Source organism: Eubalaena glacialis, chromosome 2, assembly GCF_028564815.1.
Source record: "Eubalaena glacialis isolate mEubGla1 chromosome 2, mEubGla1.1.hap2.+ XY, whole genome shotgun sequence".
NCBI classification, from domain to species: domain Eukaryota; kingdom Metazoa; phylum Chordata; class Mammalia; order Artiodactyla; family Balaenidae; genus Eubalaena; species Eubalaena glacialis.
In genome coordinates, this window is record NC_083717.1 from 42,489,545 (window position 1) to 42,504,319 (window position 14,775).

General features: G+C 38.0%; 1 protein-coding gene across 7 annotated transcripts in view; it reads right to left on the reverse strand.

Moving 5' to 3' along the window:
- Positions 1–14,775, reverse strand: part of AKAP13 (A-kinase anchoring protein 13) — a 346,999-nt gene that overhangs the window by 84,906 nt on the left and 247,318 nt on the right. For all 7 annotated transcript variants that reach the window (XM_061179975.1, XM_061179974.1, XM_061179973.1 and 4 more), the window contains 2 exons: positions 6,611–6,686; positions 1,290–1,426 (listed from right to left, as the gene is read on the reverse strand). In XM_061179975.1, the coding sequence (XP_061035958.1) occupies positions 1,290–1,426; positions 6,611–6,686 (213 nt within the window). The remainder of the gene's footprint in view (positions 1–1,289; positions 1,427–6,610; positions 6,687–14,775) is intronic.

Below are 14,775 nucleotides of genomic sequence, written 5' to 3' on the forward strand. Positions count from 1 at the left end.
TAATCTATTTATCTCGGACAAAAGCAATACATTTTTAAAGACATGCACCTTTGGAATGGTATTCCCCTTGGGGGGAGGCAGACACTTTAGGAGTCCTTACAATGAAAACCTCAAAATCACAGTGGAAATTACCTAAATTCTGTTAGTTAAAAAAAAAAGAAGATCATATTGGGGTCCCTCTCCCTAAATAACTTCAGAGAAGGACAGATCCTCCAAGTTGTGTGGACTTTTTACTTTACAGAATTCCTTCTATGAGTAAACAATTCCATGAGTCTTTCCAAGGCCCTCTGGAAGACAATAACCACAAGGAAAAGGAACGAGGAAAAGGGCGAGGGGAGGCCAAGCGGGCATATGAGAGCCGCTGAGCAAAAATGAAGGGAAAGTGAAAGTAAATGCACAGAGGCTTAAATACATTCCAGACCAGAGTCCCAGAACGGTAAGCCCAGAACGGTAAGCCTTCTTCTAGCGTAACTTTTAAACCCAGCATCATCACGCTGCCTTGGAGAACCTAATCAACCACTAACCCAACTGCTCTCATCACTTCTCCAAAGTCATCGTGAACCCGCACAAAGGTGTCTGCACAGCTGCCTTGTTTCTGCCCCCTCAACCACTCTCTATTATAAAGACAAGCACTTGTGGCATATAACTGAGTACCATTTGCTGATCCTGCTGTGGGAAAGGCCTCTATTCTTCTTAGGAGACAAAACCAACCTTGCTGCAGCTAGATACAAACATAAGCAAAAGAAAGCAACCCCCCCACCCCCACCACTCTCTTAGAGCCTCAAATTATATGAAAACACGAGGTGATGCATGTAGATGGGCTTGGCTTTTCACTAGTGAGAAAGCTTGGATTCCTGAGCAGAGCTCTAGAAACTTCCAATGAAGCAGGCTCGATGAGGACGGGTGACATCACCAAGCTCAGCAGCGAGCTTCAGGCCTAAACACATTAATCAGAAGGCTCTGTGGTTAGTTTATACACATGACGTCATACAGTCTGAGCTGTGGTTCCTTCCTGCCCCCTGAGAAGTATTCACTGTCATCTGATTTAATTCACATTAAAGGAACTTCCATTTCTTTAGGCTTCAATGTGAGCTTCAAAACCTGCACGTAACCAGCCATGATTCTACAGAAAATAAAGTGGCCAAGGCCTCTTTCTAAGGCCTGGCAACCTGGAGCTTCATTCTCTGAAAGGGAGCATTTACACTTCTCTAAGACCTGAAGAGAAGCCCTGTAAGGCTAGTAGGAGTCACATCTGTCTAGCAGGAGTCACACACTGAGGCCAACAGTACCTTGGAGAAGATAATGCTGTCCACTTCTTCACTGGGTGAGTGGAAGAGGTCAGAATCACTCCCAGATTCTCCTTTAAGGACACCTTGTTTTGAGGCACACTCTCTGCCCAATCCAACATCCAGGAAGTTATCACATTCTGAAAAAGAAAATTTATTCAACCACTGCTTTAAAAAAAAAATCAGTTTCTTTTCATTCCAGCCTTTTAAATCAACCAACTGATCAATCTCCCTCCCTCCTCATACTAAGAAGCTGTAAAGGACACAGTCGAATTAGTAGCTTTCAATTCTCAGTTGATACAGTTACTACAGGACAACCATGAGTTTGTCATGTAAACCACAGGTACAGAAAGATAAAACGATGATTTAGAACCATAATTCCACCTATGTATTTAAATAATGATCTTTTCCTCCCGGTAGTTACAGAATTTATTTCTTTTGCTACCAAAATCAGAAGTTCCTTATTAGGAAACTATGTGATAGGGTTTGTGGGCAATTTCTGTTTTGAGACTTAAGTTCTTTCTGGAAACTTGTTACTTTATAAAAATACCGAGATAAAAGACAAAGGGGGAGCATAACTAATAAAACGTATCAGTGTATTAAACTCACGGGTTCTATTAAGCAAGACCAGAAATATAACTATTTAAATTCTCCTACCTTAAATAGATCTGACATTGGATGAATAATGTGATGAAGAAAAACATATAATCTAGAATCTGTTTTCAGTTCAACAACTAGGATATGGACTCTGGTGAACCAGACAGAGGGGGCCTTGATAGAAATATTACATTGGTACATCTAGGGATTCTAAAGATCTGTATGCTTAAATTAGCAAAGTATTTAACCCATTCTCTTCTTTAACTCTGTAAACAAAAAGGACATGTGACCTGATAACAGCAGATAAAAATATCTCTATGTACATAGTGAAACCAAGAAAGATATCAACCTCCTTCAAGAAGTTTTGAAGAATGAAGCGTTTCCATTCTAGTTAGCATTATGCATGATTTGGAAAAACATACGTATGTTTATCAAACCTGCAGGTGATACTAAGTGATGAGGGACAGAGTAGATAACCTGGCTACCTAGCAGTTCATGAGAACTCTACCTGGAGGTTTTGCTTGAAAGCAAATTCAAGAGGAGTTGACAATACAAGGTTATGGCAAAACAAACAGAAATACTAATAGTTTTAGGCTCTATTAATAGACAGTGCACCCAAATCCAAAATGGGGACAGTCTGGCCAGTATGTGCCACCAACACTGCACCTATACGGTTGTGTTTGTTCCTAAATATTGATAAATTAAATTAAAACACTGATAAACAAAAATGCATGCATGGTAATGAGGTCACCATGAGTGGAAACACCTGAGATACATTCAGGTTGCAGAGGAGCTTGAAGAAAATGTGTCTGAGGATGGCTGCAGATTTGCCCTGTGCCATTCAGGAGGGAGAACAAAGTCCGCCAAGTGGAAGCCAGAGCTTCACTATAACGGGGCTTCGGGCCATAGGCTGGCAGCCTTATAAAGTCATGAGGCTTGTTCACCAGAAGGGCTGGAGCAAAGGTTGAGTGACCGTGGCAAGACATTTCAAAAAAGCTGTCTGCGCAGAAGTGGAAGTGGAGACTGAACTAGACGACCCCTAATGTCTCTTTTAATTCTTACAGTCTATGCTTAGACAATAAATGTGTGTGTGTGTGTGTGTGTGTGTGTACAGGTCTGTGTTCAGAGATAATGAGAAGAGGAAGTTTTTCTTATCTAAATTAACTAATAATTGATCATCAATAAATAAATAATTTGCCCTGCATTAGCCAGGAATCTTAGAGGAAGGGTCAAAGAGGCACTGCACTGATACAGGTCATGAATCACTTGTCAATAAAATTACCTTTTCTATTAGTTAGGCATAACTAATAGAAAGGTACTGGGAATTATCCAAATAAAAAGAGATGTCTAATGTTTGTGTGTATGTGGTGGGGGGGAGTATTTTACAATTTTGTAGTAGAAATGAATATATTAAGAGGTAATTTCAACACAGAAGTACAGAAAGGATGCCATAGGAATAGGTACTGGGAATTATCCAAATAAAAAGAGATGTCTAATGTTTGTGTGTATGTGGTGGGGGGGAGTAGTTTACAATTTTGTAGTAGAAATGAATATATTAAGAGGTAATTTCAACACAGAAGTACAGAAAGGATGCCATAGGAATAGAGGCACGGCCCACAGATCAATCTGAAAATGTTTCAGTTAAAGAAAAAATTACCTTGGTCCATTTCAGTCTTGGTCCAAACTATTTCTGAGTGTGTTAGTTAATGGGAATAGCCTTGCCTTTCAAAGACTGGAAATCATGGGGATTCTGGAGTTCTGGTCCCTTTTTTCCCACATCCCAGAGTATGTACTAACTTAGGTGGAGCTGGTGGCTGTGATTTTTCTACTTGTTCCCCCCACACCTTTTCCCCACTTGGAAAAATCAAAAACTCCACTCCATGGTTGAGGGGAAAATAGGGGGACTGGCCAAGGAAAGAAAGGGCTGCCGCAGCAACTATGCTAAGGTGCTAGCTGTCCAGCTGGCAGTCAAACAGACCACATCCCAATTCCAGACCTGGGAAACAGAGCAGCTCAAGACATTCTAATGGAAAATCCACGGGGAAGATCCAGACTCAGCCCTGGTAGGAATACCTCACCCAGAAAATAAATCCAAGCCAGCACTACAAGGGACCACAAACCAAGTCTGGGATGAGAATCTGCTGCTGTGATACAATGTTGGTTGGTGAGCTGGGGGGAAGGGAAGACTATGAAAACAAAGAACAAGGGAGAGAAAAGGACCTTAAGCCATTATGAAACCCCACAAATGGAAGTGTGGGGGACCCTAAGGCAGAGCTAATCTATATCTCATTTCACATGTGTTGACAAGTTTTCAAAATGGATGAAATCTTTCCTTTCTTCTTACATGACCCCTTCCTAAGGAATAAAGAGGAGCAGCAAACAAAGGTATAAACAGGAATGAGTGATCATTGGTTTCAGAGTGAGGCTGATGTGGCTCAAATCTGGATCTGAATACTTATAGCAAAAAGATCCCAGGCAAGAAGGAATTTGACCCTCTAAGTCTCCATTTCCATACCAATGAAATGGGATGATTTGTACCTCTCTAAAATAGTTGTAGGGATGGTTAGAAATAATTTATACATATAGTAACCAGAACTCCGCCCCTGAGTACACAGCAGGCATGCAATAAACATGCCTAATGGAGTTAAGGCTTCATTAACCTGTAACGTGTGATTTGACAAGTATCCAGTAAGGACATTACACCTTGAGGTGGGCCAGCCCCATTTTATGACCCATATATAAATCTGTCTAAAACTTTTGTGTCCTGAGCCACTAGCTTTTTAAAAGCTAACAAAATGTGCACTTTTAAAGTGCTATCTAGTCTTTTAGGTTTCAATTATACATATGTAAACAAATTATAGTTGGGGAAGGGTAGGAAAACTTACCAGCAGCCCACTCACTGGGCTTTGCTGAACCATGTCAATCATAATGCATCTGTATTTATTTCTATTTAAATAGGTTTGCATTTATCCTGGATTGAAGAGTATACAAAGTGATTTTAAATGTTACTATCTTATTTAGTCTAATACTATTGCTCTCTTGAGCTGTGCTTAAAAGTAAAAGAAAGAAACCTACATGACTGAAAGTACGTAGAACTCACAAAAAACTATGCCTAAAATAAAAATCTCAGGTCTGAAGTTCAGAAGCATAATCCAGATCTTGGGTTTTGATAAACTGAAGTTTAAAAAGAATCACTCTAAAAAGATCAAAGTCTTTTGGGTGCTGGGGTATGGAAAAGGTCAACAAAATTCAAGATTATGCCCTGGGGAAAATGCTCAGGGGTTCAAAATTCATTTCCTTAAACGAGTAAAATAAACTGCAGTATGTGAAGAAACTTCCTGTGAATATTCAAATTATGAGGCAACCTCTGCATAGCAGACAGTTTCACTGCTTGAGTGGCTGAGAGTAATTACACTTTTAGAAAAGGCCCCAAACAGCTTAAAGAACCAAAACATAGTAAGTACTATACTTTTAAGTAGAAGATTCTAGGGGGAGAGATGGGGAAAATGTAAGTTAAATCTGTGAACAAGGTCAGTCTTATAATATTCGGAGACCCGAAACACAACTACAGCATAATAATATCCTTTAACCTCTTTCTCCACGTGAGAGAAAAATAGAAAAAAACTTTTCATAATTGTTCTGACACTTCCTTTGGAGCAAAGTCAGAGGATTGAGAATCAGTAGGAAACTTCTCTGGAGATAGAGAATTTGAACCATTTGTCTTTAAATTTAATACTACTGCAGGACATCCACAGCTAAACTGTCTCTAAAAAGACCAGTGAATGAAAACTCGGTAATTTTTACAGCAGGTCAGTGAAAATCGGGAAGATTAACAGAGGTTTTGTTGGGTAAAGTCGACTCAAGAGCCCAAAATGCAAATTACCAGCTGCAAGAACAGTCACAGAGACTTCAGTTACTCACCAGGTCATTCGGACTCTTCCCTTAAGAAAGGCCAGTAAGGCTTTAGGGATGGAAGACAATAGAGCACATAGACATTAGGGAACGTACCTTACGTCACAGTGAATTAGTGGCTAAACTTGGATAAAAAGTTGGGATTCCTAACTAACCACAGATCATGTGCTGTGTCATTAACCAGCAAGGTCTTAAGAGCATTTTACCCTCATCCAATGTTACTAATACCTCATGGGTGCTTAAGGAAACACTCAATTGCTGACAATACTTCCAAAGATTATGGCTCTCAATCTTGACTATAAAGCAGAGGAACCAACAGAGCTTTTAAAGATTCTGATGCCCAGACCACACCCTAGCCCAATTAAATCAGAATCCCTAGGGGCAGGACCCAGAGATCACTACATTTTTAAAGCTCCCTAGATAACTTCAATGCACAGCCAAAATCGAGAGCCCCAGGATTAGTCTTTAATAATATATACTTATAGTTTTATCATATTAAGAAACCTTTATCACATGTACATATATGCACAGCACATACGCCTTCACAGATGAATTAATAAATCATAAAGCCACATGTGAAAACTTAATACTGAAGTGAAATTTAGGTAATTACATGTTCATTTTCAACTGTGAGACAAAATGCCTACAAACCCAAATCACGTACACCCCTTCTTCTGATTTATCCCATTAATGCTCATGAAGGACAGACCTTGAAATCAAACAATCTGTTATTAGAGTGGGACTGTGGCTCTAGAAAATGGACATTTTGGATGCAGTCATTCAAGCAAATTGGAAGTTGGAGAATCCCTGCGTACCTGGGCTCTGCGTGGGAGCCAAAAGAGATGCTGCATCTGGGCATGGCTCAATGGTACACCAGCTTTCTCGGTTTATCTGAAGAAAAAGAAAAAGAGATTGAGTTTCAGACAGTGAAGTAGTGTGGGATGTTTATACAGCTGTTTCAAGTATATCTACCACACCAACACTCCTATCTTTTTCTTTAATATTTTACTGCAAAGTGGGTAAAATTATGTCAAGAAAAAACCTTTTTCACAACACAACAAGGCAATCTATACTCAAGACTCTAAAGAAACTGTCAGTAAAAGTTAGGCATATAAAAGCAAGAGGAAAAAAGATATACAAAGAGGAAGATCATGGTGCAGGCCAATGGTGAAATAAAAAAGAAAAATAAGTTAACAGGTGAAAAGGATCAAATATTGAAATATGCATTTCACATCCTAGGTTACAACTTAGAAAATGCAAAAATAATTCCTATTTATTCAAGAATTACTGTATGTTGGGCATCAGGTTAAGAATTCTACATATATTATTGCATTTAATCCCCATACTAGCTCCAAGAAGTTTGTAATATCTCTATCCAAAGAATAGCTAGGCTTGGAGGAGTTGCTAAGGTAATAAATGGCAGGACTGGGAATGGAATACAAACCTATGTGATTCTAAAGCATATTAAGAAGCACATACAACCGCCCTAAAACATTTTTTTTTAATTTAGCCTTTACAACTCCAAACCATCTTAACATTATAACTTTCTACTTTCATTAGATTAAAAATAATGTAATTTTTAAAACTACCATTAGAGATTTCAACAGCCTTCTCTCAGTAATTGATAAAACAGGTAGACACAAAATCAGCAAGAATATACATAAAGAACTTGGAAAACATCATCAACCAATTTGATTTAATCAACATAACTGAGCCTTTTACCCAACAATAGAATTCACATTCTTTTCAAATGCACATGGTATGTTCACCAAGATAGAATATATTCTGTCGTATAACACAAGTCTCAAATTTGAGGATTAAAATCATATTAAACATGCTCTTTGACCACAACAATATCAAATTAGAAACCAAAATCAAAAAGATATCTTGAAAAACCCAATATTTAAAAAAATTTTTAAAAAAAGCTTCTAAAAAGAAATCTTAAGGAAACATTAAATATCAGAAAATATTTCAAGCTGAATAAAAATAGAAATACCACATATGAAAATTTGTGACATACAGCCAAAATAATGCATAGAGCATAATTTATAATATTAAATCCCTGTATTAGAAAAGAAATGTCTCAAAATCAGTGATCTAGGCTTCCACCTTAAGAACTCAGAAAGAGAACAAAATTAACACAAAGCAAACATGATAAGTAAAACAAAGAGCAGAAATCAGTGAAAGAGAAAATAGAAAAATAAAATCAATAAGATCAAAAGCTGGATCCTTAGAAGATCAGTTTACTGATATCAGTAAAACTTTAACTAGATTGACCAAGAAAAGAATTCTAAGTTAAAAATTACCAGTATCAAGAATTTAAAGGGGGACATCACTACAGATCCTACAGACACTGAAAGGATAATAAGGAAATATCAATATTATGAACAAGAAATACAAGTTAGATGAAATGGAAGCATTTCATGAAAGACACAAACTACCAAAATTCTTTCAAGAAGATACAGATAATCTGAACACCCTTATTCTATTAAAGACGTTGAATACATAGTTTAAAACCTTCCTGTAAGGAAAACTCCAGGCCCAGATGACTTCAGAGGTGAATGGCACCAGACATGTAAGGAAGAAATAATAGCAATTCTACACAAACTCCTAAGGAAAACAAAAGAGGAGGGAACAATATACAGCTCATTTTATAAGCCCAGCATTACCCTGACACCAAAACTAGACAAAGACATAAGAAAATTATAAATCAATATCCTCAGGAACATAGACGAAAAAATCCTGAACAAAAATTAGGAAAATGAATCCAGCAATATAGAAAAAAGATAAACATCGTGACCAAATTCATCCCAGTAAAGCAAGGTTGGTTTAACATTTGAAAATCAATTTATTAACAGACCAAAACCTCCCACAAACTAATGATTATCAAGAGATGCAGAAAACAATTTGGCAACAAAATTCAACATCTAAAACTCATAGAACACTGAAAACAGAAAGGAAATTCCTCAACCTGATAAAGTGCATCTATTTAAAAAATCCTGATACTTCACTCTCAGATCAAAAACAAGGCAAGAATGTCCACTCTCAGCACTGTTATTCAATATGTACAGGAGGTTCTAGCCAATGCAGTAAAGAAGAAAAAGAAATAAAATGCATAGATGTAGAAAATAAGTAATTTTACTGCTTTATTCATAGATGGCATGATTATCTATGGAGAAAATCTCAAGGAATCTACAAAAATGCTACTAGAATAAATAAGTTTAGCAAAGCTGAAGGTTATAAAGTCAATGTACAAAAAAAAAATCAATACTAGTCCTATATATTAGGAGTGAACAATTAAAAATTGAAGTTAAAAACAAAAGTAATATAATTTACAATAGCATCAAGAAATATAAAATAATTAGGCATAAATTTAATAAAATATGAGCAAGACTTGTACTCTAAACACTGCAAAACACTACTGAGAAAAATTAAAGCGGGCTTAAATAGAGACACCATGTTCATAGATCAGAAAACTCAATTCTGTTAAACTGTTAATTCTCCCCAGTTCATCACTACTTGATCTCAAGACTTACTATAAAAGCTTTTTTGGGAGATTGGTTCAGGATGGCAGAGTAAAAGGACGTGCGCTCATTCCCTCTTGCGAGAGCACCGGAATCACAACTAACTGCTGAACAATCATCGTCAGGAACACACTGGAACTCACCAAAAAACATACCCCACATCCAAAGACAAAGGAGAAGCCACAATGAGATGGTAGGAGGGGCGCAATCAATAAAATCAAATCCCATAACTGCCGGGTGACTCACAAACTGGAGAACACTTATACCACAGAAGTCCACCCACTGGAGTAAAGGTTCTGAGCCCCACGTCAGGCTTCCCAACCTGGGGGTCCGGCAATGGGAGGAGGAATTCCTAGAGAATCAGACTTTGAAGGGTAGCGGGACTTGACTGCAGGACTTGGACAGGACTGGGGGAATCAGAGACTCCACTCTTGGAGGGCACACACAAAGTGGTGTGTGCATCGGGACCCAGGGGAAGGAGCAGTGATCCCATAGGAGACTGAACCAGACTTACCTGCTAGTGTTGGAGGGTCTCCTGCGGGGGGGGGGGGGAGAGGGGGGGTGGCTGTGGCTCACCGTGAGGACAAGGACACTGGCAGCAGAAGTTCTGGGAAGTACTCCTTGGCGTGAGCCCTCCCAGAGTCCGCCATTAGCCCCACTAAAGAGCCTGGGTAGGCTCCAGTGTTGGGTTGCCTCAGGCCAAACAACCAACAGGGAGGCAACCCAGCCCCATCCATCAGCAGACAAGCAGACTGAAGTTTTACTGAGCTCTGCCCAACAGAGTAACACCCAGTGCTACCCACAACCAGTCCCTCCTATCAGGACACTTGCACAAGCCTCATAGATAGTCTCATCCATCAGCAGACAAGCAGACTGAAGTTTTACTGAGCTCTTCCCAACAGAGCAACACCCAGCACTACTCACCACCAGTCGCTCCTATCAGGAAACTTGCACAACCCTCATAGATAGCCTCATCCACCAGCAGAAGCAAGAAGAACTACAACCCTGCAGCCTGTGGAACAAAAACCACAATCACAGAAGAACAGACAAGATGAAAGGGCAGAGGGCTATGAATCAGATGAAGGAACAAGATAAAACCCCAGAAACACAACTAAATTAAGTGGAGATAGGAAACCTTCCAGAAAAAGAATTCAGAATAATGATAGTGAAGATGATCAGGATCTCGGAAAAAGAATGGAGGCAAAGATCAAGAAGATGCAAGAAATGTATATCAAAGACCTAGAAGAATTAAAGAACAAACACCTAGAAGAATTAAAGAACAAACAAACAGAGATGAACAATACAATAACCGAAATGAAAAATACACTAGAAGGAATCAATATTAGAATAACTGAGGCAGAAGAACGGATAAGTGACCTGGAAACAGGATGGTGGAATGCACTGCCACGGAACAGAATAAAGAAAAAAGAATGAAAAAAAAAAGAAGACAGCCTAAGAGACTTCTGTGACAACATTAAACACAACAACATTTGCATTATAGGAGTCCCAGAAGGAGAAGAGAAGAGAGAAAGGACCCGAGAAAATATCTGAAGAGATTAGAGTCGAACACTTCCCTAACATGGGAAAGGAAAGAGCCACCCATGTCCAGGAAGCGCAGACAGTCGCAGGCAGGATAAACCCAAGGAGAAACACACCGAGACGCATAGTAATCAAACTGGCAAAAGTTAAAGACAAACAAAAATTACTGAAAGCAAACAAGGGAAAAACGACAAATAACATACAAAGGAACTCCCATAAGGTTAACAGCTGACTTCTCAGCAGAAACTCTACAAGCCAGAAGGGAGTGGCATGATATATTTAAAGTGATGAAAGGGAAGAACCTACAACCAAGATTACTCTGCCTGGCAAGGGTCTCATTCAGATTTGACGGAGAAATCAAAAGCTTTACAGACAAGCAAAAGCTAAGAGAATTCAGCACCACCAAACCAGCACCACCAAACAACAAATGCTAAAGGAACTTCTCTAAGTGGAAAACACAAGAGAAGTAAAGGACCTACAAAAACAAACCCATAACAATTAAGAAAATGGTAATAGGAATATACATATCTATAATTACCTTAAACGTGAATGGATTTAAATGCTCCAACCAAAAGACACAGGCTTGCTGAATGGATACAAAAACAAGACTCATATATATGCTGTCTACAAGAGACCCACTTCAGACCTAGGGACACATTCAGACTGAAAGTGGGGGGAAGAAAAAAGATATTCCATGCAAATGGAAATCAAAAGAAAGCTGGAGTAGCTATACTCATATCAGATAAAATAGACTTTAAAATAAAGAATGTTACAAGAGACAAGGAAGGACACTACATAATGATGAAAGGATCAATCCAAGAAGAAGATATAACAATTATAAATATATATGCACCCAACATAGGAGCACCTCAATACATAAGGCAACTGCTAACTGCTATAAAAGAGGAAATCGACAGTAACACAATAACAGTGGGGGAATTTAACACCTCACTTACACCAATGGACAGATCATCCAAACAGAAAATTAGTAAGGAAACACAAGCTTTAAATGACACAATAGACCAGATAGATTTAATTGATATTTATAGGACATTCCATCCAAAAACAGCAGATTACACTTTCTTCTCAAGTGTGCACGGAACATTCTCCAGGATAGATCACATCTTGGGTCACAAAACAAGCCTCAGTAAATTTAAGAAAATTGAAATCATATCAAGCATCTTTTCTGACCACAACGCTATGAGATTAGAAATCAATTACAGGGAAAAAACCGTAAAAACCACAAACACATGGAGGCTAAACAATACGTTAACCAAGAGATCACTGAAGAAATCAAAGAGGAAATCACAAAATACCTAGAGACAAATGACAACAAAAACATGACAGTCCAAAACCTATGGGATGCAGCAAAAGCAGTTCTAAGAGGGAAGTTTATAGCTATACAAGCCTACCTCAAGAAACAAGAAAAATCTCAAATAAACAATCTAACCTTACACCTACAGGAACTAGAGAAAGAAAAACAAACAAAACCCAAAGTTAGCAGAAGGAAAGAAATCATAAAGATCAGAGCAGAAATAAATGAAATAGAAACAAAGAAAACAATAGCAAAGATCAATAAAACTAAAAGCTGGTTCTTTGAGAAGATAAACAAAATTGATAAATCATTAGCCAGACTCATCAAGAAAAAGAGGGAGAGGACTCAAATCAATAAAATTAGAAATGAAAAAAGAGAAGTTACAACAGACACCGCAGAAATACAAAGCATCCTAAGAGACTACTACAAGCAACTCTATGCCAATAAAATGCACAACCTGGAAGGAATGGACAAATTCTTAGAAAGGTATAACCTTCCAAGACTGAACCAGGAAGAAATAGAAAATATGAACAGACCAATCACAAGTAATGAAATTGAAACTGTGATTAAAAATCCTCCAACAAACAGAAGTCCAGGACCAGATGGCTTCACAGGTGAATTCTATCAAACATTTAGAGAAGAGCTAACACCCATCCTTCTCAAACTCTTCCAAAAAAGTGCAGAGGAAGGAACACTCCCAAACTCATTCTATGAGGCCACCATCACCCTGATAGCAAAACCAGACAAAGATACTACAAAAAAGAAAATTACAGACCAATATCACTGATGAATATAGATGCAAAAATCCTCAACAAAATACTAGCAAACAGAATCCAACAACACATTAAAAGGATCATACACCATGATCAAGTGGGATTTATCCCAGGGATGCAAGGATTCGTCAATATATGCAAATCAATCAACGTGATACACCATATTAACAAACTGAAGAATAAAAACCATATGATCATCTCAATAGTTGAAGAAAAAGCTTTTGACAAAATTCAACACTGATTTATGATAAAAACTCTCCAGAAAGTGGGCATAGAGGGAACTTACCTCAACATAATAAAGGCCATACACAACAAACCCACAGCAAACCTCATTCTCAATGGTGAAAAACTGAAAGCATTTCCTCTAAGATCAGGAACAAGACACGGCTGTCCATTCTCACCACTATTATTCAACATAGTTTTGGAAGTCCTAGCCATAGCAATCAGAGAAGAAAAAGAAATAAAAGGAATACAAATTGGGAAAGAAGAAGTAAAACTGTCACTGTTTGCAGATGACGTGATACTAAAGATAGAGAATCCTAAAGATGCTACCAGAAAACTACTAGAGCTAATCAGTGAATTTGGTAAAGTTGCAGGATACAAAATTAATGCACAGAAATCTCTTGCATTCCTATAAACTAATGATGAAAAATCTGAAAGAGAAATTAAGGAAACACTCCCATTTACTACTGCAAGAAAAAGAATAAAATACCTGGGAATAAACCTACCTAGGGAGACAAAAGACTCTTATATGTAGAAAACTATAAAACACTGATGAAAAACATCAAAGATAACACAAACAGATGGAGAGATATACTATGTTCTTGGACTGGAAGAATCAACATTGTGAAAATGATTATACTACCCAAAGCAACCTACAGATTCAACGCAATCCCTATCAAATCACCAATGGCATTTTTTACGGAACTAGAACAAAAAATCTTAAAATTTGTATGGAGACACAAAAGACCCCGAATAGCCAAAGCAGTCTTGAGGGAAAAAAACAGAGCTGGAGGAATCAGACTCCCTGACTTCAGACTATACTACAAAGCTACAGTAATCAAGACAATATGGTACTGGCACAAAAGCAGAAATATAGATCAATGGAACAGGATAGAAATCACAGAGATACACCCACGCACCTATGGTCAACTAATCTATGACAAAGGAGGCAAGGATATACAATGGAGAAAAGACAGTCTCTTCAATAACAGGTGCTGGGAATACTGGACAGCTATATGTAAAAGAATGAAATTAGAACACTCCCTAATACCATACACAAAAATAAACTCAAAATGGATTAGAAACCTAAATTTAAGACCAGACACTGTAAAACTCTTAGAGGAAAACAGGAAGAACACTCTTTGACATAAATCACAGCAAGATCTGTTTTGATCCACCTCCTAGAGTAATGGAAATAAAAACAAAAATAAACAAATGCGACCTAATGAAACCTAAAAGCTTTTGCAAAGCAAAGGAAACTGCAAACAAGACGAAAAGACAACCCTCAGAAATGGCAGAAAGTATTTGCAAATGAATCAACAGACAAAGGATTAATCTCCGAAATATATAAACAGCTCATGCAGCTCAATATTAAAAAAACAAACAACCCAATCCAAAAATGGGCAGAAGACCTAAATAGATATTTCTCCAAAGAAGACATACAGATGGCCAAGAAGCACATGAAAAGATGCTCAACATCACTAATTATTAGAGAAATGCAAATGAAAACTACAATGAGGTATCACTTCACACCAGTTAGAATGGGCATCATCAGAAAATCTACAAACAACAAATGCTGGAGAGGGTGTGGAGAAAAGGGAACCCTT